At 42.7% G+C, this 26211-nt stretch overlaps 1 protein-coding gene across 2 annotated transcripts; it reads right to left on the bottom strand.

Moving 5' to 3' along the window:
• Positions 1 to 23643: 23643 nt before the first annotated feature.
• Positions 23644 to 25852, bottom strand: LOC147605721 (uncharacterized). Of its 2 annotated transcripts, none has more exons than XM_086793394.1 (2): positions 24897 to 25852; positions 23644 to 23947 (listed from the first exon to the last, which is right to left on the bottom strand). In XM_086793394.1, the coding sequence occupies exon 1, from the start codon at positions 25555 to 25557 to the stop codon at positions 24946 to 24948; it is 612 nt and encodes a 203-aa protein (XP_086649520.1). In that variant the 5' UTR covers positions 25558 to 25852; the 3' UTR covers positions 23644 to 23947; positions 24897 to 24945. The 2 variants fall into 2 exon arrangements, with proteins under 2 accessions (XP_086649520.1, XP_086649519.1); XM_086793393.1 differs by having other exon boundaries at positions 23644 to 23906; positions 24897 to 25850.
• Positions 25853 to 26211: the final 359 nt, after the last annotated feature.

Here is a 26211-nt window from a genome sequence, read left to right as displayed (position 1 = left end):
AAATTTGCAATCATTTGGTACCATGCTCCTGGGGCATGTTCTAGCCCGTACAGTGCCTTTTGTAATCTGTAAACTATCGAGAACTACAAACCCTTGTGGTTTCTCCACATATACTAGCTGACTAAGCCATGTAATAAGCACACGAGTGTCTTTCTTTTCATCATAATTCTTGAAACTTGTGGCCACATGGTGAAGTCTATATCATGTATGAGTTGTATCCCCTCTAAATGCATTTTGCCAACTTATTATCTAGCTTATCGAGTTGTTGCTCAAGCAGGAACAACATAAGCAAGATAACTAAAAACATGTAAACATAGAGGGCTTCTTGCCATTCTAAGCTTCATAATGGGTAATTATTAGGAGCATCTATTTAGCACATTAGTGGCACACATAACTTACCTCCAACCAAAAAAATGAGGTAAATCATGGACTTAAACCAGCATGTCATCTCCATGAGAGATCTATTATTCCTTGTGCCACACCATTTTTTTGAGGTGTGTAAGGCATCACACATCAATGTTTTATGCCTCTTTCCGCTATATATGCTTGAAACTCCTTTGGGATTTACTCCCCCCCTTGATCTGTACGAAGGGTGCCAAATTTACATGTAGACACATTTTTAATCATAGAAACAAAGCCTCTATAACATGTAAAAACCTTTGACTTTTCCTTCATCAACAAATACACCCAGGTATAACTAGAGTAGTTATCAATAAAATTCACAAAGTAGAGATATCCCCCAATCGATGGTGTCCTCAAAGTACCATATACATCACTATGTATAAGCTATAATTTCTAGACAACCCTCATACTGATTCATCTTTAGGAATGATGCCCATTGTATCTTGCCTAAAATGAACCCCTCACATACATGTTTGATAGGGATCTTAAGCTTCGACAACTTTGATACCATCTTTTACCTTTTAAGACATAACAAATTGCTAAAATTCAAGTAACCAAAGCGGGCATGCCATAGCTCTGTATTCACTCATAGCATGTGTGGCAGTAATGGAACAAGAAATTATATGCCAATCTCTTATACCTATCCAATCTATAAAGCCCATGTCTTAGAGAACCAAACACCACAGTGATGTCTCCATTATGTCGATCATGAAATGTACACATGTCATCAAAATAAGTCTTACCACTGGGCCTTCCCTAGCAATGACAACACTAGAGAGGCTGACATCAAGTTCTCTCTAATACCCAGCACAAACAAGAATTCTAAGAGAGTGATTGTCCCACCATGTAGAACAATTTTACCAACTTTCACTAGATATGAGGAGTTTTTTACACGTGGTTGTGCCTCCTTAAGGAGCAGACTCTAGGAAGGAAAATAAATCACGCTAAGAACCAATGTGCTTGCTAGCACCACTACTAAAATACCATACATGATGTCATTGATATGTATACATCATGGACATAAGGGTCATAACTATAGTGTACAATGAATGCCCAATCAACATGCGTATAGTTTGTTGACTCTTTCTTTTCAGCACTTGGTATTGATGTATAGTACATTAACTCTTTCTTTTTGTCATTGGTATTGATGCATCAGCCACCACAACCATGCCTAAATCTTTCTCCACAGTGCCTTCCTCATCATGAACATGGTGTGGCTAAGAGGAAGAAAAGATCTCTCATGGATATGGCATGTTACATGGTTAGAGGTGAGGATTTATCTCATTTTTTTGGTTTAAAGTAGTTATGTGTGGTGCCACTTAGTGCTAAACACATAGCCCACCAAGGCCTTGTAGATAATTACCACTTATGAAGCTTGGAATTGTGCGAATCCCTATGTAGCTTATTTGTGTGTTTTTGTGTTATCTTGCTTATCCTCTTTTGTGCCTGAGTAACAACACAAGAAGCTAGATGATAAGACGGTAAAATCTATTTTTATGGGATACAGCTTAGAAAGCAAAGAGCATAGACTCTACCATCCATCCATGATGCAGATATTGGTGAGTAAAGATATTGTCTTCATTGAGACCTTGGTTCAACCCATGATTATTCTTTTGTACCTGAGTAGCAATGCAATAAGCTAGATGATAAGGTGGTAAAATGTATTTTATAGTATACAACTCGAAAAGAAAATGATACTCTACCATCCATCCATTCATAAAACAACAATACAATAAGCTAGATGATAAGGCAATAAAATGTATTTTATGGGATATAGCTTAGAAAGAAAAGGGTATACCATTCATCCATAAAGCTTAAAAAGTGAAGGGTATAGACTCTTACCTTCCATCCATAAAGCTAAAAAAGAAAAGGGTATATACTCTACCATCCATACATATAGCTCAGAAAGTAAAGGGTATAGACTCTACCATCTATCCATAAAGATAAAAAAGCAAAGAGTATAGACTCTACCATCCATCCATAAAGCTCAGAAAGTAAAGGTTTTAGACTCTACCATCCATCCATAAAGCACATTTTTGTGAGTAGAGATGTTTTCTTTGTTGAAACTCTGTTTAACCCATGCTTTTATGCAAAAAAAAATTGCAGATGAGAATATCTTTAATACACTCCTACTTTTGTACAATGCTAGATAGCCATATAGAAAATGAATGCTCAACAAGGTGTTACAAATCAACCCATACCTGCTGAAAATCAGCTTAAATTTCAACTCACAGATTAGTCAATTAATGAGGCGATTGTGGATGATGTAGTGAGGGTAGCCATACAAACATTGCTAGATAGCAAATTAGCTACTTTTTTGCCTAGCAAGATATATGCAGGTTCTCATCATGTATCTTATTCTTTTGTAACATGCTCTCATTGTCCATATATGTAATGAAGAGGCACATGTTTCCTTTGAGGAAGCATAGAAAAATGATCATTGGTGGATGTAGGCTATGCAAGATGAGTACAACTCAATTCTCAAAAATAACAATTGGTATTCGGCACATTTGCCTTATGGTAAAAAGTTCATTGGTACGAAGTGGATTTATAAGCTTCAATGTAAAGCTGATGGTAGCATTTAGGCCACTACAAGGTAAGTCTTGTTACAAAGGGATATGCTTAGGAGAAGGGCATAGATTATGATGTGAACTTTGCAGCCACATCTCGTATGATTATTGGAATGTACATCATTTGGATATCAAAACTACCTTCTTGAATGGTGATTTGTATGAGGAGGTTTATGTATCTGAGCCTCATGGTTATGTTGAAAAGGGACAGGAGTCTAAAGTATGCATGTTAAGAAAAGCTTTATATGGCCTTAAGCAGGCTGCTAAATCATTGTATGAGAAGATAAATGCATACTTGATTGCAAATAGTTTTTGCAACAGTCTACCACCCTCTATGTAAAGAAGAGTAAAGACTATTTTTTGGTCATTGTTTTATACGTTGATGATATGTCTCTCATCATCACGTCCTAATAAGGAGAAGATTTTAGCCTTCAAGGCTGAATTACATGTGTCATTTGAGATGACACATTTGGGCTCATTGCATTATTATTTCGGCATTTAGTTTATACAACATGATGATGATATTATGATATTGTAGTCAAAGTACATACAGAGACTGGTTACAAATGGTTTGGTCTTGAAGGCTGTAAGAATATTACTACACTAGTAGAGATAGGTGTGTGGTAGGCTCAGTCTCTCCAAGACGTAAGATATAGGTAAACCATTCGATGCATCACTTTATCAGTAGATTATTGGTTGCCTCATCTATCTATGTAATACGAGACCAGACATGCAATTTGGGGTCTCCCAATTGAGCACATTTATGCACAGTCCTAAAAGTAAGCATTGGTAGACAGCCAGAGTGCATTAGGCATTGTGAGAAACCTAATGTTTCATGCTTACACAAAGCACATTAAGGTGCATTATGTGGCTTATGTCTCTACACATGACGATGTGGCATATAAATTCACAAAGGATCTCTCATACAAGAGAACTTCAAAGATTTTTGCAAAGCTTTGAGCTTATTGCCATTTGGGGATTGATTAGCCACATGATCCATGTCCATATTCACATCATCACTACAAGGGGGAATTTGTAGCCATTTACATTGTAGTGGTGTTATTAACCATTTTCCGTACATCCAAAATCCATGCCTCTAGTCTAGGATTTATTCACATTATATATGGCTGTGGGCCAAGGATATATCAAAAGCCAACCCATTAGCCTTGTATATATGGGTAGAGATAAGCAATGGGCACCCACTTAAGTTGGGTGGTCGAGCAAAGCCTACTTATATATATACAACTTTTTTTTTTGATAATATGAAGGAAAAATTGAATCATTTGCTTGTGTGTGTGTGTGGATGGATTGTGTTGAGTGTGCATGCTTGCTTGCTTGAGTGAGTGTGATTGAGCATGATTGGAGAAGGCGGTTCAACCTTTCTAGCTTAACCATTATCTTTGGAAGGATTACTTAGTTAATTTGAAAGTAGAGGAAGGGCTCAAACAAGAGGGATTGATATACCTTTTGGCCTCTTTTTCCTCTCCAATAGGGACTTCCATGATCAAGACAATGGTCTAACCACGAGCACTATAGAGAGCAAGAAGGTTATTGACATGAACAAATGGTGCTGACGGGAATCAAACTAGTCTTAGATAACATTATTTTATTATTCTCACTCTATCTTACCCTTGGATGAAAATCCTTGGTAAAATGTTGAGGAAATGCGATCTAGAGAAGGATTTAAGTTGCTTTGTGTGATTGTCTGTGCTATTGGTGTGATTAGGAGTAGATTTATTGATTAGAGCATGCTCTACTTCTAACGTAAGAAACAATCCACTTTGTTGCACTCTCATCGATAGAGGGTGAGAGCTGCATTCCTTGCATCATGTGAGGCATTATGACTAAAGAACTCTACATGATATGAAAGTGGTGTATAAATAGCACAAGCAATGTGACAACTAGAGTTGCATGACCATCCTGTGTTTTATGCTCACATGAATTGAGATTCATTGTCACTTTGTGTGCAAGATCATCATGTTCACGGAGATCGAGATGGACGATGATAAAGTATCATGCAAACATCTTCACAAAGGCTCCTAGCGAGGACCAAATGGATCAACATCTTCATCAACCCAACATTGGATCACAAGGGTAGTTCACTTTCAAACGAGCAAACATTAAGGGGTATCAATGCTCCACCCTCATATTACATTGCCCAAGCATCTGCTTGCTTATGTTTGTACGGTCTCCATTATGAGGCGTAACCATGGTTGAGCAAACCGAGCACCCGATATTGCTAAGAATGTGGCTTGAAAGGTCTAGGCTACACTAGATCGTTATCTCATAATGGAGTTACTCTTGGACACCATGTCTAGACATTGTGGGACTTGAACAAGACCCAAGATGGGCCCGAATGGCCATGGGAGGTGGAAACACTGTATAGCAATGTCTAGTTCATTTTTATGGGCTGAGTCTACACCGCGAACAGTGGTCGATGACCCTACAATCATGTCATGGCCATCCCACATATATACAAGACTTTATAGATACACCGTCAGCCCCGTTTCCACGCAATTCATTAGTCATTACTAATGACTAATGAAAGTTTACTCCCTAGCTTCTACTTGTATACAACCTCCATCTTAGCAATTCAAGATTAGCCATTGAAGCTCCCTTCTCTATCTCTATTATTGTGGAATTTGAGTTTTAAAGCTTTGTTCTATGAAAGATTGTACTTCTTATGAGTGTTCTTTTGTATACACCACACGTTGTATCCTCTTATAGTAGTAGGAGAATAGGAAGGAAGAGGAGGAGGAGGAGAAAGGAGGAGGAGAAGAGGAAGGAACATGAGAAAACAAAGGAGAATGAGAAGAGGAAGGAAAAGGAAGGGGGGAGAAAGAGAGAGAATGAAGAAGGAAAAGAGGAAGGAAATGAAGGGGGAGGAACAAAAAGAGGAGGAGGAGAGGAGAGAGAAAGATGTGAGATGAGGAATAATATGGGAGCAAGTGAAAGAACAAAGAGAAGTACAAGGTAAAAAGAGAGAAAAAAATAAGTAAGAAAAGATGGAACATGAAGGTCGACCACCTAGAAAGAGAGCAAAAAGACATAAGAAGAAGACCTCCCTAGGAAATTATGCACATCTAGCAGGTCATCACTTTTAACATAAGCGAAAGTCCAACCAAAATTTTCCACATCAAGCTGCAAGCAACACACTACAACACTAAGGGAGAACCTCAATTACTGAAATACGGAACTGCATCGAACAGCATCCATGCTACTGAGTCCTATAGGTGATCCCCACCACAACCACCAAAGAAGATCCCGGCCAAGTGAAGCTTCAAGGTGTATCAAAACACAAGTTTGTGTGCATCTTCTTCACGATCGACCTACAAATCCTATACACAAGTGATCGACCCAATTATTCTTCCTCGCATGATCACAACTTGGTGTATTCTGCTCTTGTACCACCATACTCTACTCTCAAGCCTGCCACACCATAGGTCCTAAAGCAGAAAAAACTCTCCCACATCATAAGTTGCTTCTCATCGCTTCATATAGTCCTCCTTTATGCTTAAGTCAGCCCACTTGTCACATGAGCACTTTAACATAAAATATGTAACGCACTTGTTTAAACCTAAGGACATAACAAGGAACACGTCTGCAACGAAGATGTTAGAAGCTAATCGACCAAGACCGTGAAGCCAACTAAAAAAGACTGCCGCTTGCTAAATGCCAAAGTACTACAAAGTGTGCATGCACCATACTCTCACCATCGACATCCTTCCACTTTCATCTATGTTTTTTTTTTCTTTTTTCTTTTTTTTTTTGGGGGGAGGCACACATGGTCGATGAAAACTCGATCCATGGTACGACCCATCACTCTGATTCCCTTGAATGATGCAAGCACAACAGGTTGTTCTCTATGATTCCATTCTTATTCTATTTGAAAACCCAATCTCGCCAGTAATTAGCCCCTTCAACAACGACCTCTTCACGCATAAGCCCCTCAATCTTCCCTCAAGAAAAGTGAACAAATGTTGAGGAAAGTAAAAAAAGAGTCAAAGAATGTAGACATGAGTCAAAGGCCATGTCACCAAGTGGAGGAGCACACACACAGACACGCCATCGGCCCACACAGCCCATGCACACCACTTGCATCATTCACTCAAAACTTCGCACTTCACAAACACATCTTGCATGGATAGGCACTCACAATAGCTCACACCTACACCAAAGCCTCATCATTGACAACCATCCAAGTACATCTTTGAATGGGGGGAGACCATGGTGGGAAAAACCGTAGTCCATGGTATGACCATTGCTTGGATAACCCTCAAATATACAAGAAGATAGAACTCTTCATGGAAGATAAAAGTACTTTTGATGCAAGAGAAATGGAGAATAATGTTGAATTAACCATAAATTGATGGCATCTGCCCACCCCCTGTAGATACCATGGTATGACCTGTCATGTGCACAGTGGGTATCTACCGTGTGCTATACGCATGCAAGACTAGTTTCGAGGCTTGGGGAAGCTTGGAACTAGGCAGGCTGATTGACGAGCTGAGTTAGGGATATACTAACGGGCGGGCACCCAAGTATGGACGGGCGGGCGGCCAAGTGTGGACGCCCGATAACCGGCCAAGAGTCTATAAAAGGGTGGCCAAGGTTAGTTATTGTATTATAGAGAGTCTCGCGAGTTTGTGAGAGCTCTATGGTCTTGGAGCATGGATCTAGTGCAGACGTGCACCTGCTTTACGCAGCCGAGGCCGGCAGCAATCTCGAGGCCCGCGAGGGCAGCTTCGCGGCGGTATGGGACGTCGTGAGGAGGAGATTGGTCGGTACGTCAACCTAGTTAGCTCAGCTCGTGGCTCGGTGGGGACAGCCAAGACTGTGGGCTCGCCCACGGCTGTCATGGTTGGGAGGTGAGTCAGGCCTGCACCCCCTTGCTTGTTTGTTGTTCGTTTGTTTGCAGGATTCGAGTTTCGAACCAAGATCGATCACGAGGGGATTCGTGGGGATTTGACAGTGGTATCAAAGCATACCTCGTGAACGAGCAAGTCGGTAGGTAGAGAAGAAGAGGTCGAAGAACGGTATGTGTTAAAAAAGCTTGCTGTTTTTTCTGTGCATACTGCAGTTTTCAGATTTGTATGTGTTTTTTCTTCATCAAAGAACCCCATGTTGATGGGAGATGGTAGGTTGAATAGGGTTGATTGCTTTTGCAAAGAAGAGGCCTGTTTTGTTGTGCATACGCATAACTTGCAGGGAGAGAAAACAGAAAAAAAGAAAAAAAAAGCATGATGCTTTTCGTTGCTTTTTGGCGCATGAGAGAGAGAGCGAGCGTAGAACTGCTTGACACGTTTGCTGGCGGGTGTGCGTTTGGCCGCAAGAGGCCCTGTTGGCAAGCGCCTAAGACCGTGTAGGCGGGCAGCCAAGCGCCTAGGCTTCCATAGCCAGGCCTTAGCGCAGGCGGCCCAGGCCAGGCAGGCCAGCGCCTAGACCAGTCCAAGCCGGCACTCTTGCCACGATGCCTGGTCCATACAGGCGCAGGTGCAGGCGTAGGTTGGCGCAAGCAAGCAGGCGACAGCATCCGTCCGGCGAGGTGGCGAAGGTCCTATTCCTGGCGGGACTTGGAAAAAAAAAGAAAAGAAGAGCAAAACTGCAATCGTATGCGCCCAGCCCGATATGGCGCTTTGCTTTTTTGTTTTGTTTTAATTTAAAAAAAAAAACAAAAGTCGAGGGTCTCTAAGGTTTCCAAGGTTTTTATTTTTTTTAAAGTCAAGAGAGTATATATATATATATATATATATATATATATATATATATTGAAATATATATATATATATATATTTATTCACGAAAAAAAAAACACAAAAGCTAAAGCAAAAGCTAAGCCTAGCTTTTCGAGTTTTTTTTGGCTTTTGGGAAACCTTTATAAACCCCCTCACGTGGGCTTCTTGCCACACATCTCTCGAGTTCTCAAGTTCTCAAGTTTTCAAGCTCTCAAGCTCTCAAGTTCGCACGCACTTTTGTTGTGCAAAGACCAAATTTTCTCTCCACGTACCCTCTTCACGATGTCGACCCAAGAATCAGAGTTGCCGGCTACGGAAGGCACTGATGCCGATCTTTTTGACGAGTTTGTGTCAAAATCAGATTTCCAAGAGTTCAAAGTAGCTCTCGAAGCTTCTTCGACGGAACGTCAGGCACAAATCGCAGCCCAGATGTAGGCTTTGCAGAACTCCATCGCTCTATTGACCACTACCCTCTCTACTTTCTCGGGAATGGATACCTTGGCTTCAGCTTTAGGCCCCAATATTACTCTGGAACCGTTCGGGGGCGAGCAAAAGCAAAGAACCAAGGAGATCGTGGACACTTGGCTACACAAGTGGCAAGTTCACTTTCAGTTTCATCCATATGATGATGGAAAGAAGATACAGTTAGCAGCAAGTTTCCTGTCCGGCAAAGCTTTGCTTTGGTGGAAGGAACTGAACCCAAAGCCAATGACTTGGGCGCAATTTGAAGATATTTTCAAGAAGGAATTCCTTAAGAAAGAGGATGACTACGATGTTGTTGCCCGGTTTTCAGCTTTGACCATGACCTCGCAGCACCTCACTTATGAGATCTATCTCCAGAAGTTTCGTGACTTGCAGATGAAGGCTACAAAGATGGATCCCACTACTCTGTTGGGGTTTTTCGTAGCTGGTTTACCCGACTCGTACCGATTACAGGTTAAAAATAACAAATGTAAAACATTGGACGAGGCCATTCATTCAGCTCGTATCTATGATGATACGATGGTCTCTTCCAAGTCAAAACCCGTTACCGAGCAGGGGAACAAGCATAAAAGAAAGTTCTCCGCACCTATGGCTAACACGAATGAAGGCAAGTCTTCGGACCAACCTTCGAAGAGTTCAAGTTCAACACCAGCGAAGAAGAAACGACTCCTTAGGGCTTTGAAGCTCAAGAAGGAAGGACGTTGTTTTATCTGCGAAGAAAAAGGACATATGCGTAACGAGTGCCCAAAGAAAAAGGGTACCAAGTCAAACGCAGGACCCAAGCCAAAGGCAGCTAACCAGTTGTCTTTGACAGGTACGTCAATTACTGTACTTTCTCGCCCTAGTACTTGTTCTGATTGTCTGTTCAATTCTAAGGTATTTGGCATACATGATCTTCTCCGAGTTTATGGAGAAGTGAATGGCCATAAAATTCACATTCTTTTAGACCCTGGCAGTTCGCATAACTTTGTTAACTACAAACTTGTGCAGAAATTGAGTCTTGATACGACACTCAGCGACCATACCTATGAGGTACGTCTACCTGCGGGCAGACAAGTTTGGGATCGCAAAGTGGAGATGCTTCCAATCCAGATTCAGGACTACAAAGATACTCTGGAATGCTATGTTATGCATCTGGAAAATGTAGACTTGTTATTAGGGATTGAGTGGTTTAAGACTCTTGATGTCCAGATAGATTGGTCTAGTCATATTTTTTCTTTTTAGCATAGGGACACCAAGTATAGTATTTTAGGTGATTGTATCCATCCCTCTCAGGGACCTCTTGTAAATACAATTGATTTTGGAAATATAATGAATTCTTCTTTGTACACCGCTTTCCATTGTGTCTTGATTCCACTTTCTTCTTTTCTCATCCCTTCGTTGGATGTGAATGAATTAAGTGTCTTTGAAAGCAAAGAATTACAGAAGATACTTGATTCGTTTCAAGATGTATTTCCTAAGGAATTGCCATCGGGTTTACCACCTGAACGGGCAGTAGATCATCGTATTGACTTGATCCCTAGTGCTCATCCTGTGAGTATTCCACCTTATAGGATGAGCCAAGCTGAGGAAGATGAGTTGGCTAAACAACTCAAAGATTATTTGAGAATGGGCCAGATCCGTCCAAGTAAATCACCTTGGGGTGCACCTGTGTTACTTAGAAGAAAGAACGACAATACTTGGAGAATGTGTATAGATTACAAAAGATTGAACAAGTTGACTATTAAGAACCGTTATCCTCTCCCTAGATCAGATGACCTAATTGACCGGTTAGCAGGAGCAAAATATTTCACGAAGATAGATTTACGTACTGGCTATCACCAGATACGTATTCATGAAAGGCATGTCGAAAGAACCGCCTTTCGGACTAGGTATGGCCATTACGAGTTTCTCGTATTACCTTTTGGGTTAACCAATGCTCCAGCCACTTTCCAGCAAATGATGAACGATCTTTTTCGTGAACATTTGGGAAAATTTGTGGTGGTGTTCCTGGATGATATTTTGATATATAGTCGTACTCTTGAGGATCATGTCAGACACCTCACGATTGTCTTATCTATTTTAAGACAGAATCGACTATATGCTAAATTCAGTAAATGTGAGTTCTTTATGACCGACATCATTTACTTGGGACACAAGATCACTAGAGATGGATTGAGCATTGACTATGACCGAGTTCAGAAGGTTTTGGACTGGCCTATACCGCGAACAGTGAAACAACTTCGTTCTTTTCTCGGTTTTGTAGTTTTTCTTAGGAAATCTGTACGGGAGTACTCTCAGCTCACACTACCGATGACCAACTTATTGAAAGGTCGTGGACGTAAGTCCAATCAGCCTATCACTTGGAATAACGATTTGGATATGGCCTTCAGACTTTTGAAAGAAAAAGTCAAGGAAGCACCTATCTTAGCATTACCTGATCCTAGTCGGCCTTATGTTCTTGAAACTGATGCCAGTGACTATGCTATCGGGGCTGCTTTATTTCAAGATGGTAGACCGGTTGCTTTTGAAAGTAAAAAGCTAGACGACACTCAATCTCGTTGGCCAACCCTTGAGAAGGAGCTTTATGCTGTGATTCATGCTCTCAAGGTTTGGAGACTTATTTATATGGCTCCAAGTTTGTGGTATTGACTGATCATCAGTCAATCAAGTATGTGTGATGCGGATGATTTGAGAGGCAGGAAAGCTCGTTGGGTAGAGTTAATGCAAGATTTTGATTTTGAGATCCGTTATCGAAAAGGGTCCATGAATAATATTGCAGATGCGCTTAGTCGGATTAGAGAGGTGAATTCTTTGTCGTTCACCGAGATTTCTACTGACTTATTTCAGTCATTGAGAGGGCTTTGCAGGACTGATAGTTATTTTGGTCCATTTTGGCAGAAGATCTAGGACGGGAGCTCATTGATTGACCAAGACTTGGTGACTGCGCAGTCTACCATTCAGGCTGCAGGAGGTCAGTGGATGATTCGGAATGGTTTGCTATTCCGTAATGACAAAATTTGTGTACCACAGATCCCGGACATTAGGTCCAAGATTCTGAGGGAGTGTCACGACGCCCCTTCTGCTGGACACCCTGGGGTACACAGGACACTATCATTAGTGAAACACACTTTTTATTGGCCAAAGATGAAAGGGTATGTAGAAGATTATGTTCTGAAGTGTCAGATTTGTCAGGCAAATAAAGCTGAACGCTTTAGACAGGCTGGGTTGTTGCATCCTTTACAAATCCCAGGTAATAAGTGGGAAAGTATTTCCATGAATTTTATTACCGGATTGCCAAGAACACATCAAGGCCACGATTCTATTTGGGTTGTGGTAGATTGCTTGACAAAAATGGCTAGATTTTTACCAACCCGGAAGACTATTACAGCTACGCAATTAGCTCGGCAGTTTATCGAGCAATTGTTTAGACTGTACGGGTTACCGCAGGACATAGTCAGTGATAGGGACTCTAAGTTTACGAGTGACTTTTGGAAACTTGTTTTCGAGAAGTTGGAAACAACTTTGAATTTGAGTTCCTCAGATCATCCTCAATCTGATGGCCAGACTGAAAGAGTGAATCAGATTTTGGAGGATATGCTTCGAGCATATGTATCCAAAAGACAAAGTTCATGGGAGGATTATCTTCCTATGTTAGAATTTGCATATAACAGTACTAAGCATACGAGTATAGGGTTTAGTCCTTTCATGCTTATGTACGGTTTTCAACCAAGATCACCTGTTACAGTAGGATTCTCAGGACTTCAGCATGATGCAGCACGTAATTTTTTGCAAGATATGCAGGAAATGTTACAAGTTGCGAAGGAATCTATTAGGAGTGCTCAAGACCGAGACAGGTTTTATTCTAATAGACATCGTTCACCTAGAGAGTTCTCTGAAGGAACGATGGTGTATTTGCGAGTTCCGAAAGATTCCGAGACTTTACGGACAGGTAGATCTCCGAAATTATCCCCTAGATACTGTGGACCATTTCGTGTTACACGACGGATTGGTTCAGTTGCATATGAATTGGATTTGCCTTCTCATGTGAAAGTTCATCCTGTATTTCATGTCAGTAGACTTAAGGAAGTACTGGGTGGAGCAGATCAGTTAGTTACTCCTCAAGAAATTATAGATGTCCAGGACATGACATTTGTTCCGCACGAACCTGAAAAGATTCTTGGCTTTCGTGAACGAAGATTGCGTCATACGCTTATCACGGAATACAAGATCAAGTGGAAGGATCGTGTTGAGGAGGACGCTACATGGGAGACATTGACTTCTCTTCAGAGAGATTACCCTAGCTTTTTAGTGAGCTCAGGAGTGAGCTCTTAGAGGAAGGGGAGTATGTCATGTGCACAGTGGGTATCTAACGTGTGCTATACGCATGCAAGACTAGTTTCGAGGCTTGGGGAAGCTTGGAACTAGGCAGGCTGATTGACGAGCTGAGTTAGGGATATACTAACGGGCGGGCACCCAAGTATGGACGGGCGGGCGGCCAAGTGTGGACGCCCGATAACCGGCCAAGAGTCTATAAAAGGGTGGCCAAGGTTAGTTATTGTATTATAGAGAGTCTCGAGAGTTTGTGAGAGCTCTATGGTCTTGGAGCCTGGATCTAGTGCAGACGTGCACCTGCTTTACGCAACCGAGGCCGGCAGCAATCTCGAGGCCCGCGAGGGTAGCTTCGCGGCGGTATGGGACGTCGTGAGGAGGAGATTGGTCGGTACGTCAACCTAGTTAGCTCAGCTCGTGGCTCGGTGGGGACAGCCAAGACTGTGGGCTCGCCCACGGCTGTCATGGTTGGGAGGTGAGTCAGGCCTGCACCCCCTTGCTTGTTTGTTGTTCGTTTGTTTGCAGGATTCGAGTTTCGAACCAAGATCGATCACGAGGGGATTCGTGGGGATTTGACATGACCATTGCTTGGATAACCCTCAAATATACAAGAAGATAGAACTCTTCATGGAAGATAAAAGTACTTTTGATGCAAGAGAGATGGAGAATAATGTTGAATTAACCATATATTGATGGCATCTGCCCACCCCCTCTGGATACCATGCACAAGAAGGATGCAGTAAGGATAGATCTCAATATCTTCAAGGCATGATATGAATGAGAGGATCCACTACGAGACTATACATAGTCTCCTAGTGACGGGCTATGTACCGATGATTGACTGTTGTGTTAACAGTTGCGTCCAAAAAGTCTTTAACTAGCGGAGACTCCGAAAACAGCAGAGGTTAGTCCCCATGGGTGTCAAACCTTCACCGGATCTCCTCGTGGAACGATCCTGGTACGAGACTCGAAACCTGCAAACAAACAAACAACAAGGGGGTGCAGGCCTGACTCACCTCCCAACCATGACAGCCGTGGGCAAGCCCACAGTCTTGGCTGTCCCCACCGAGCCACGAGCTGAGCTAACTAGGTTGACGTACCGACCAATCTCCTCCTCGCGACATCCCATACCGCCACGAAGCTACCCTCGCGGGCCTCGAGATTGCTGCCAGCCTCGGCTGCGTAAAGCAAGTGCACGTCTGCACTAGATCCAAGCTCCAGACCATAGAGCTCTCACAAATCACGCGAGACTCTATATGACTAATGACTAACCTTGGCCACCCTTTTATAGGCTCTTGGCCAGTCATCGGGCATCCATACTTGGGTGCCCACCCGTCCATACTTGGGTGCCCGCCCATTAGTCTATCCCTAACTCATCTCACCAATCAGCCTGCCTAGCTCCAAGCTTCCCCAAACCTCGAAGCTAGTCTTGTGTGCGTGTAGCACAGAGTAGATACACACTGTGCACATGACATACTCCCCTTCCTCTAAGAGCTCACTCTTGAGCTCACTAAAAAGCCAGGGTAATCTCTCTGAAGAGTAGTCAATGTCTCCCATGTAGCATCCTCCTCAACACGATCCTTCCACTTGATCTTGTATTCCATGATAAGCGTATTACGCAATCTTCTTTCACGAAATCCAAGAATCTTTTCAGGTTCGTACAGAACAAATGTCATGTCCTCGACATCTATAATTTCTTAAGGAGTAACTAGCTGGTCTGTTCCACCCAGTACTTCCTTAAGTCTACTGACATGAAATACAGGATGAACTTTCACAGGAGAAGGCAAATCCAATTCATATGCAACTGAACCAATCCTTCGTGTAATACGAAATGGTCCACAGTATCTAGGGTCTCGGTCTTGAGCACTTCTAATAGATTCTTTCGCAACTTCCAACATTTCTTGCATATCTTGCAAAAAATTATGTGCTGCGTCATGCTGAAGTTCTGAGAATCCTACTGTAACAGGTGATCGAGGTTGAAAACCATACATAAGCATGAAAGGACTAAAACCTGTACTCGTATGCTTAGTATTGTTATATGCAAATTCTAATATAGGAAGATAATCCTCCCATGAACTCTGTCTTTTGGATACATATGCTCGAAGCATATCCTCCAAAACCTGATTCACTCTTTCAGTCTAGCCATCAGATTGAGGATGATCGGAGGAACTCAAAAAATTATGTGCTGCATCATGTTGAAGTCCTGAGAATCCTACTGTAACAGGTGATCGAGGTTGAAAACCATACATAAGCATGAAAGGACTAAAACCTGTACTCGTATGTTTAGTACTGTTATATGCAAATTCTAACATAGGAAGATAATCCTCCCATAAACTCTGTCTTTTGGATACATATGCTCGAAGCATATCCTCCAAAACCTGATTCACTCTTTCAATCTAGCCATCAGATTGAGGATGATCGGAGGAACTCAAATTCAAAGTTGTTTCCAACTTCTCAAAAACAAGTTTCCAAATATCACTCGTAAACTTAGAGTCCCTATATCTGATTCACTCTTTCAGTCTGGCCATTAGATTGAGGATGATCGGAGGAACTCAAATTCAAAGTTGTTTCCAACTTCTCAAAAACAAGTTTCCAAATATCACTCGTAAACTTAGAGTCCCTATCACTGATGACTATGTCCTGCGCGGTAACCCGTACAGTCTAAACAATTGCTCGATAAACTGTCGTGCTAATTGCGTAGCTGTAATAGGCTTCCGGGTCGGTAAAAATCTAGCCATTTTTGTCAAGCGATCTACCACAACCCAAATAGAATCGTGGCCTTGATGTGTTCTTGACAATCCGGTAATAAAATCCATGGAAATACTTTCCCATTTATTACCTGGGATTTGCAAAGGATGCAACAACCCAGCCTGTCTAAAGCGTTCAGCTTTATTTGCCTGACAAATTTAACACTTGAGAACATAATCTTCTACATATCCTTTCATCTTTGGCCAATAAAAAGTGTGTTTCACTAACGATAGTGTCCTATGTACCCCAAGGTGTCCAGCAGAGGAGGCGTCGTGACACTCCTTAAGAATCTTGGACCTAATGTCCGGGATCTATGGTACACAAATTTTGTCATTACGGAATAGTAAACCATTCCAAATCATCCACTGGCCTCCTGCAGCCTGAATGGTAGACTGCTTAGTCATTGAGTCTTGGTCAATCAATGAGCTCCCGTCCTGGATCTTCTGCCAAAATGGACTAAAATAACTATCAGTCTTGCAAAACCCTCGCAATGACTGAAATAAGTCAGTAGAAATCTCGGTGAACGACAAAGTATTCACCTCTTTAATAAGACTAAGCGCATCTGCAACACTATTCATGGACCCTTTTCGATAACGGATCTCAAAATCAAAATCTTGCATTAACTCAGCCCAACGAGCTTTCCTTCCTCTCAAATCATCTGCATCACACACATACTTGATTGACTGATGATCAATCAATACCACAAACTTGGAGCCATATAAATATGTCTCCAAACCTTGAGAGATGAATCACAGCATAAAGCTCCTTCTCAAGGGTTGGCCAACGAGATTGAGTGTCGTCTAACTTTTTACTTTCAAAAGCAACCGGTCTACCATCTTGAAATAGAGCAGCCCCGATGGCATAGTCACTGGCATCAGTTTCAAGAACATAAGGCCGACTAGGATTGAGTAATGCTAAGATAGGTGCTTCCTTGACTTTATCTTTCAAAAGTCTAAAGGCCATATCCAAATCGTTATTCCAAGTGATAGGCTGATTTGACTTACGTCCACGACCTTTCAATAAGTCGGTCATCGGTAGTGTGAGCTGAGAGTACTCCCGCACAGATTTTCGAAGAAAAACAACAAAATCGAGAAAAGAACGAAGTTGTTTCACTGTTCGCGGTATAGGCCAGTCCAAAACCTTCTGAACTCGGTCATAGTCAATCCATCTCTAGTGATCTTGTGTCCCAAGTAAATGATGTTTGTCATAAAAAACTCACATTTACTTAACTTAGCATATAGTCGATTCTGTCTTAAAATAGATAAGACAATCGTGAGGTGTCTAACATGATCCTCAAGAGTACGACTATATATCAAAATATCATCCAAGAACACCACCACAAATTTCTCCAAATGTTCACAAAAAAGATCGTTCATCATTTGCTGGAAAGTGGCTGGAGCATTGGTTAACCCAAAAGGTAATACGAGAAACTCGTAATGGCCATACCTAGTCCGAAAGGCGGTTCTTTCGACATGCCTTTCATGAATACGTATCTGGTGATAGCCAGTACGTAAATCTATCTTCATGAAATATTTCGCTCTTGCTAATCGGTCAGTCAGGTCATCTGATCTAGGGAGAGAATAACGCTTCTTAATTGTCAGCTTGTTCAATCTCTTGTAATCTATACACATTCTCCAGGTGTTGTCCTTCTTTCTCCTAAGGAACACAGGTGCACCCCAAGGTGATTTACTTGGATAGATCTGGCCCATCCTCAAATAATCTTCGAGTTGTTTAGCCAACTCATCTTCCTCAGCTCGGCTCATCCTGTAAGGTGAAAAACTGACAGAATGGACACCAGGGATCAAGTCAATAGGATGATCTACTGCCCTTTCAGGTGGTAAACCTGATGGCAGTTCCTTAGGAAATACATCTTGAAACGAATCAAGTATCTTCTGTAATTCTTTGCTTTCAAACACACTTAATTTATTTACATCCATGGAAGGAATGAGAAAGGAAGAAAGTGGAATCAATACACAATGAAAAGCGGTATACAAAGAAGAATCCATTATATTTCCAAAATCAACTGTATTTACAAGAGGTCCCTGAGAGGGATGAATACAATCACCTAAAATACTATACTGGATGTGCCTATGCTGAAAAGAAAAAATATGACTAGACCAATCTATCTGGACTTGAAGAGTCTTAAACCACTCAATCCCTAATAACAAGTCTACATTTTCTAGGTGCATAACAATCCAGAGTATCTTTGTAGTCCTGAATCTGGATTTGGAAGCATCTCCACCTTTCGATCCCATACTTGCCTTCCCGCAGGTAGACATACATCATAGGTATGATCGTTGGGTGTCGTATCAAGACTCAATTTCTGCACAAGTTTGTAGTTAATAAAGTTGTGTGAGCTGCCAGGGTCTAGAAGAATGTGAATTTTATGGCCATTCACTTCTCCATAAACTTGGAGAAGATCATGCAAGCCAAATACTTTAGAGTTGAACAGACAATCAGAACATGCACTAGGGCGAAAAAGTACAGTAACTAACGTACCTGTCAAAGACAACTGATAAGCTGCCTTTGGCTTGGGTCCTGCGTTGGTCTTTGCACCCTTTTGCTTCGGACACTCATTACGCATGTGTCCTTTTTCTTCGCAAATAAAACAACGTCCTTCCTTCTTGAGCTTTAAAGCCTTAAGGAGTCGTTTCTTCTTCGTTGGTGTCGAACTTGAATTCTTCGAAGGTTGGTCCGAAGACTTTCCTTGAGTCGTGTTAGCCATAGGTGCAGAGAACTTTCTTTTATACTTGTTTCCCTGCTCGGTAACGGGTTTCGACTTGGAAGAGACCATTGTATCATCATAGATACGAGCTGAATGAATGGCTTCGTCCAATGTTTTGCATTTGTTATTTTTAACTTGTAAACGGTATGAGTCTGGTAAACCAGCTACGAAGAACCCCAAAAGAGTAGTGAGATCCATCTTTGTAGCTTTCATTTGCAAGTCCCTAAACTTCTGGAGGTAGACCTCATAAGTGAGGTGCTGCGAGGTCATGGTCAAAGCTGTAAACCGGGCAACATCATAATCATCCTCTTTCTTGAAGAATTCCTTCTTGAAGACGTCTTCGAATTGTGCCCAAGTTGTTGGCTTAGGGTTGAGTTCCTTCCACCAAAGCAAAGCTTTGCTTGAGAGGAAACCTGCTGCTAACTGGATCTTTTTTCCATCATCATATGGATGAAACTAAAAATGGACCTTCCACTTATGTAGCCAAGTGTCCACGATCTCCTTGGTACGCTGCTTTTGCTTGCCCCCGAACGATTCCGGAGTAATGTTGAGGCCTAAAGCAGAGGCCAAGGTATCCATACCCGAAAGAGTAGAGAGGGTAGTGGTCAAGAGAGAGATGGAGTTCTGCAAGGCTTGCATCTGGGCGGCAATTTGTGCCTGACGTTCCGAAGAAGAAGCTTCGAGAGCAACTTTGAACTCTTGGAAATCTGATTTTGACACATAATCGTCAAAAAGATCGGCATCGGTATCTTCCGTAGCCGGCACCAAGCCTTCGCGTTCGACAAGGGACTCCAACTCCGATTCTTGGATCGACATCGTGAAGAGGACAAGTGGAGAGAAAATTTGATCTCTGCACAATAAAAGTGCGAGGGAACTCGAGAGCTTGCGAGCTTGAAAACTTGAGAGATGTGTGGCAAGAAGCCCACTTAAGGGGTTTATATAACTGTCCCCAAAAGCTACTTGAGCTTTTGCTTTTGTGTTTTATATATATATATATACATATATATATATATATACATATATATATATATATATATTCTGCTTTCTTAAAAAAAACAAACACCTTTAAACCTTGGAGGGGACCTTTAACTCTTTTTTAATAAAAAGTTTAATCTTAAATATAAAAATAAAAAGCAAGTTCAAATCGGCGAATGCTTTCACTGTTTTTTTTCTCTTCCCTCCTGGATCAACGCCGCCGGCTGCCTGTGTGAGCCTGACGTCGCCCACCTTGCTGCTGTCGCCTAACGTGCTGCCAGCTCCGCCTTCATGCAGGTGTGCGTGGTTGTCTGCACCAGCCTGCCTGCGTAGGCGTGGCCCGTGCGTAGGCCTGGCCACAAGCCGGCGTAGGCCAGGGTGCCTGCCAGCCTGGCCTGGGCGCCTGCCTGCGTAGGCCTGGGCACCTGCCGGCCTGGCCTGGACGCCTGCCTGCGTAGGCCTAGGCGCCTGCCAGCCTGGCCGCCTGCGTAGACCTAGCTGGCCTGGCTGGCCGCCTGTGTGGACCTGGCTGCCTACATGCCTTTGCCTACAAGTTCCGGTAGCCCACGACCTACACGAACATGCGACCCCGCATAGTCAATCGATCACTTCTCTCGCTCTCTCTCTCTTTCTCGTTCAACCCAAAAGCAAACATGCTTTTTTTTTCTGTTTTCTCTATGCAGTTCGTGCGACTGCACAAACATCTTCAGCCTTCTTCTAGCAAAGCAAACAACCCTACCATCTACCTACACCCTCATCACGGGTTTCCTATGATGAAAAAACAACATACTGAATCTGAAAAACAGCAGTATGCACAGAAAAAACAGCAAGCTTTTTGAACACATACCTTTCTTCGACCTCATCTTCTCTACCTACCGACTTGCTCGTTCACGAGGCATGCTCTGATACCAGTGTCAAACCCCCACCGAATTTCCTCGTGGAACGCTCCTGGTACGAGACTCGAAACCTACAAACAAACAAACAACAAGGGGGTGCAGGCCTGACTCACCTCCCAACCATGACAGCCGTGGGCAAGCCCACAGTCTTGGCTGTCCCCACCGAGCTACGAGCTGAGCTAACTAGGTTGACGTACCGACCAATCTCCTCCTCGCGACGTCCCATACCGCCACGAAGCTACCCTCGCGGGCCTCAAGATTGCTGCCGGCCTCGGCTGCATAAAGCAGGTGCACGTCTGCACTAGATCCAGGCTCCAACCATAGAGCTCTCACAAATCACGCGAGACTCTATATGACTAATGACTAACCTTGGCCACCCTTTTATAGGCTCTTGGCGTCCATACTTGGGTGCCCGCCCGTCCATACTTGCCCTAACTCAGCTCGCCAATCAACCTGCCTAGCTCCAAGCTTCCCCAAACCTCAAAGCTAGTCTATCCCTAACTCAGCTCGCCAATCAGCCTGCCTAGCTCCAAGCTTCCCCAAACCTCAAAGCTAGTCTTGTGTGTGTGTAGCACACGGTAGATACACACTGTGCACATGACAAGGGGAGCGTCTTACGAGAGAGCGCCAGGGACACCCGGCAAAGATCAAGACTGATCATACCCTTGACTGGGTACTTGGGTATTATAAGTACATGAACCAGCCCTGCATCCCGAGCAAAGATCTTCAAAAAATACATGCTTTGAGCAATGAGGAAGCCCAAGCTCTAGTACCACCATGAAACGTGGAAACCATACATTGCCGTCCCCGGAACACCATCGGTAATAGCCAATGAAATGCAAGTAGTCCTGACGCAAGAATCCACAAAGCAAAGGCACGGGCTCACTTTCCTTCTAATTACGAGCCCAAACCACTTACAACCCCGGAGATGAGGCCTCGCATCAACAAGCGATTCTACCCCAACACTACACCACATGCAGCCTCAACAAGCTTCGTAACTCAAGGGCCAACACAGGTTATCTCCAACAAGCACGGAAGCACGCGGATTGGTTCTTGCCTAGCACTAAACCTTGCAAGACAACTTCACCAAGTACCTCTTCAAACATCCACTCCGGGCCAGCAGCATCTTCACCACCCGAGCTTGGCAAAAGAGGGGAGAAAGTCCCCAAGCTTTGCACCTGGCTTCCATCTACATAACATACATACATGTTGGTAATTGAGAAAATCAAGGTCTGGCTCAAGGCATGATGGAGGTCCCTAAATGGTGCAAAAGATAGTAAATGGACAAACTGTAAAAACAGCCCTTGGGGACCTGATTGATAGGTTCATCAGCATCGAATGCATAGGGAAAACAAGTAAAGGAAGAAGAATGCCTGCTCTGGCTCAAAAAGCAGCAGCAACAAAGCCAACTCAAGCCGCAAAACAAGTGGATTGCACCTGTACAAAAGAGAATCAAGAAACTTCACAAAAAGAAATGCTCAACAAAAGAAATGACAAGCGCACTCTGAATGTGACAATGAATGCAACTCTCATAGCACAACTAGAATGAGAACCACAGTGATGGCCCTAATTCCACTAGACCCTTGTCAGCACCTTATCTTCAGTTGAGTTCTATGTGGTCTCTACCTCTTCCAGTGCGCTCTCCGAGGCACATGTAGCAAGCATCTCTCTTTTCTGTAACATTGACACTGGCATAGTTGACTATTCAGTGCACATCTGTGCAATCTTGAGCTTATGCTACATGACACATTACATTATAGAAAATAAACAAGTAAAATCTCATCTATTATGAATGTGTATTACACAAGGGGTGGAGTCCACTGCACCGAAAAGGCAACAGATAAGTGCATTCACTCTCAGCAACCACCCCTTGCTGCAGTGGAACGACCCGGGTAGGAAGATTGCAGCAAGCAACATTTCGATTCCCCCTCACATGTCAATTTTACATATTGGCCAATACTAAAATCAGGAGCTTCAAGGTGGATGGTTTGGCCTATGTCCCAACGTTAGGGCCATCGGTACCAAGCAGGCTTGCAGTAATCAGGCCTCAGGCTCGGAGGTAGTTCGAGGCGCTGAACTGAGTCGCTAGCCACAATCTATTGTGGTCATCGATGCGTGCAATGTCGGGTCTATGAAACCTCATTAGGGTTTCGGTCCTAGGACAGATGATCCTTGGGTGTGGTCTATGGAGATCTTACACTTTGTCTGTTGAATCTTCTCTTCATGGTTCCCTGTCGAAATGAGGTCGACTGCTGTCACACTGCTTGGATTGCCAACTTAAATTTGAGCAGCCCTCCCTGTATGTTCCAATGTGCCACTGTAGCTCTCATCGATGAGACAGCTGGCCCTTAAACCGGTCAAGTATGGAGTCTTTTGGCCAAGCAACAGATAACTCTTAACTCTTATGAGAAAATATATTCAACTGAAAGAAAATAGAATCATTATGCCACATTACCTGAAATGACTGAATAAGAGGATGAACCTGAAATGACTAAACAATACCCGTGTTTTGTGTAATTAATTGTTGAAGCGAGACCTAACTATCTGCAAGAGTATGCATGGGGAGAGTTACCAATGCACCTATTGAAGGTTAGTGTGGAAAAGAAGCCAAAAACTAATGAGCCCCACAGCCCCCACCATCTTTCTTACTAGAAGGTGGCACATAAGTGTGTTCTGTTGAAAAGTCGGTCAGTTGCTTCACTATAAAATCATTATTCTTAAAAGAAAAAAAATAAAAAATGCTACATATGCGTATTGTGGACACTTACCTCACACCACAAATATTTGCTTTAATGGTCTACCAATAAATAATTGTATTAGGGGGAAAAAAACCTTTGAGTAAATCAAGGACATGATAATTTTGTACACAGCACTGTGTCTGCTATTTACACCTATATGAAATCCAGAACTTTGTATATATCGACTATAGAGCTATGCTTGTAAGAAGCTGTATATACAGCATGGGCCTGCATAAGGAACTTGTAATAAACAATATAAGCATATAATATAAGGGGTGGTATTCAAGCAGACTCGCAGCTCCGCCTTGGGACTGTAGGGATGCCTACAAAAGAGAAGGGAGGTACAAATCAGCAATGTACGATACTGCAGTCACATAAACAAGCATGTTATGAGATGTATCTGCAAAAACTAGGAGATCATTTTTGAATTAAACTTTGCAAAGCTAAGAAAATAGCTAAAGGTGACATCCCTGACACTGCCCCCAAGTACAGGGCCCCATCACGACAGGCCCTTATTTGAAGGAGGTATATCAGGCAAGTTAGGGGAACAAGTCTAAGCATGCCTTTCTATTTATTCTGTACACATTACTTCTTTAACCGATGTACCCATGCCCTCAATGATATTTCCACCCAGGAATTTGAACCCTTGATCAGCAGTAAGACACATCAATGGGGCGCATCGATGAAATTACAAGACGAGAAAAACAAGGCTCACACTCACATAAAATGTCTTTCTCTAATGCTGTGGAACATCCATGAATCATGCAATCACTAGATGCACTTGCACCCACCTTTGGCTCTTAGATCACACAACCACCTGCTCCTTGATGGTAGCAGCCTATCCTTGATAACCATACACATCTTAAAATCTTAAAGAATTCTGAGAACCAATCACATGCATTATACATATCTGACATGCTGTATCAATCATATCCAAGGCATCAATGATATCACATCCGCACCTTCTCCTCAATGGTAGAGCTTCTTCTTGTTTGGCATACACATATTGACATCTTGCACCATTTTTGAAACCAGCACATCCATCATGCATCAAACACACATTCTGACATGATGTACCAATCATAAAGCCCCTAGCACCAACATGCGCCTACCCTCAAGCACAGCATATCCTTACCAATCACAGACATCGGGACTACTTGCAGCATTCTTGAAACCAACCACATCCATCATACATCGAACAAAGCACTCTTTTAGCTAAACACACATAGCTGACAAGCTATACCAACCGTATCCATCATAATCACATCCATTGTAAACACAGATGAAACAGCCAATCAAATCAGAAAGAATACCTTGACAAGTTGAAGAAAATTCATGTGGAGGAGCAGATCCTTCGTTGCATCACAGAGAATTGAGAACAGGCTCTCCTTCCTTGATGCTGCAAGGATGCAGTTTCAGGCACCGGAAATTCTTGCCACCACCGCTGAGGCCATTCATCACTGCCCAACCAAAAAAACCCAGGGTTGCTACCACTGAAACGCTCCACATAAGGCCATGCTTGTGTCCAGGCTGCTGCTGAACAAGGGTTTGTTTTGCACCAAATTTCAGATTTGCCTCCTGCCTCTGCTCTGGTCCCCACGGGAAAGCTCTTCCAGGATCTCCGAAAGGGAAAGCCTTCATGTCATCACCATCACCGCCACCATCATAGTAGTCATCATCGTCGTCCAGGTCGTCATCGCCATCGTCATCTTCTTCTTCTTCAGTTCCTTCTTCCTCCACCTCTTCTTTTTCTTCATCATCTGGGACCTGCTTCTCCTTCTCCTCCTGCGTGTTAGTGAAGTCCAGTGATCCTGTCAACGGATCATCTTTCTCCTTCTCCACAACTGATTCTGCTTGTTGGAGCTTAGGTAGCTCCGCTTCGAGAGGATCGAGATCTCCATCTCGCAGTGTGCTCAAGATAGTCCAGCCGAACTTCTCCTCTTCAACCAACCGGACTGCGTTTGCTTGTTCCATTAAAGCAGGCTTCAAGGATAGCTTTTCTTCAAAATCAGATCTAGGGTTCCCGAGGGTAAAAATATCTGCTAAAATCTAGGGTTGCAAGATCAGAACTGGACTTTCTCTGGATCTGATAAGCTTGTTATCCTCACAGAGAAAGCAAAGTTTTGTCGACAAATTGAATGAAAGAAAAGCACGAGTAGATTGAGAAAACAGAACAGTAGAAACTGTTCTACCGGGTAAACCCTAATTTGGGTAAACTGTTTTCGTGTCGCACAATTTTAGAAGCTTTGTACAATCTTTCCGAATCGGGTTACACTATATAAATAATTGCACATTAGCTAATTGGGGGGGTAACTGTCCAAGCCAGCAACTGCTTTTTTTATTTTTTGTATTATAATAATAACAATAATTTTATTATTATTTATGTGTATTATATGGAATGTTGCGTGGAGTCAGCACTTAAAGGGCACTTTCTCACCAAAGCATATTTTGCCTTAGGGGCCTGTCCCATGAGCGTAAACATTGTGGCGACGTTGCGACTAAATTATTGTCGAGTCTCACAATTGTGCCCTTTCATTTGTCAATCTACCCATCTCTTGGCTAGAGTTGGGTGGTGGATGGAAAGGGAGCAGTGTGCTCTACCCTTCTAAATCGTCAGCAGCTTGGGTA

This window comes from Cibotium barometz, chromosome 59 (genome assembly GCF_041138505.1).
Source record: "Cibotium barometz isolate CiBa-2024 chromosome 59, ASM4113850v1, whole genome shotgun sequence".
Classification (NCBI taxonomy): domain Eukaryota; kingdom Viridiplantae; phylum Streptophyta; class Polypodiopsida; order Cyatheales; family Cibotiaceae; genus Cibotium; species Cibotium barometz.
This window is presented reverse-complemented; position numbering and strand designations above follow the sequence as displayed.

Bases quoted from the DNA above. Each gene is read 5' to 3' on its own strand.
- LOC147605721 (XM_086793394.1), bottom strand. From the start codon at position 25,557: ATGGAACAAGCAAACGCAGTCCGGTTGGTTGAAGAGGAGAAGTTCGGC.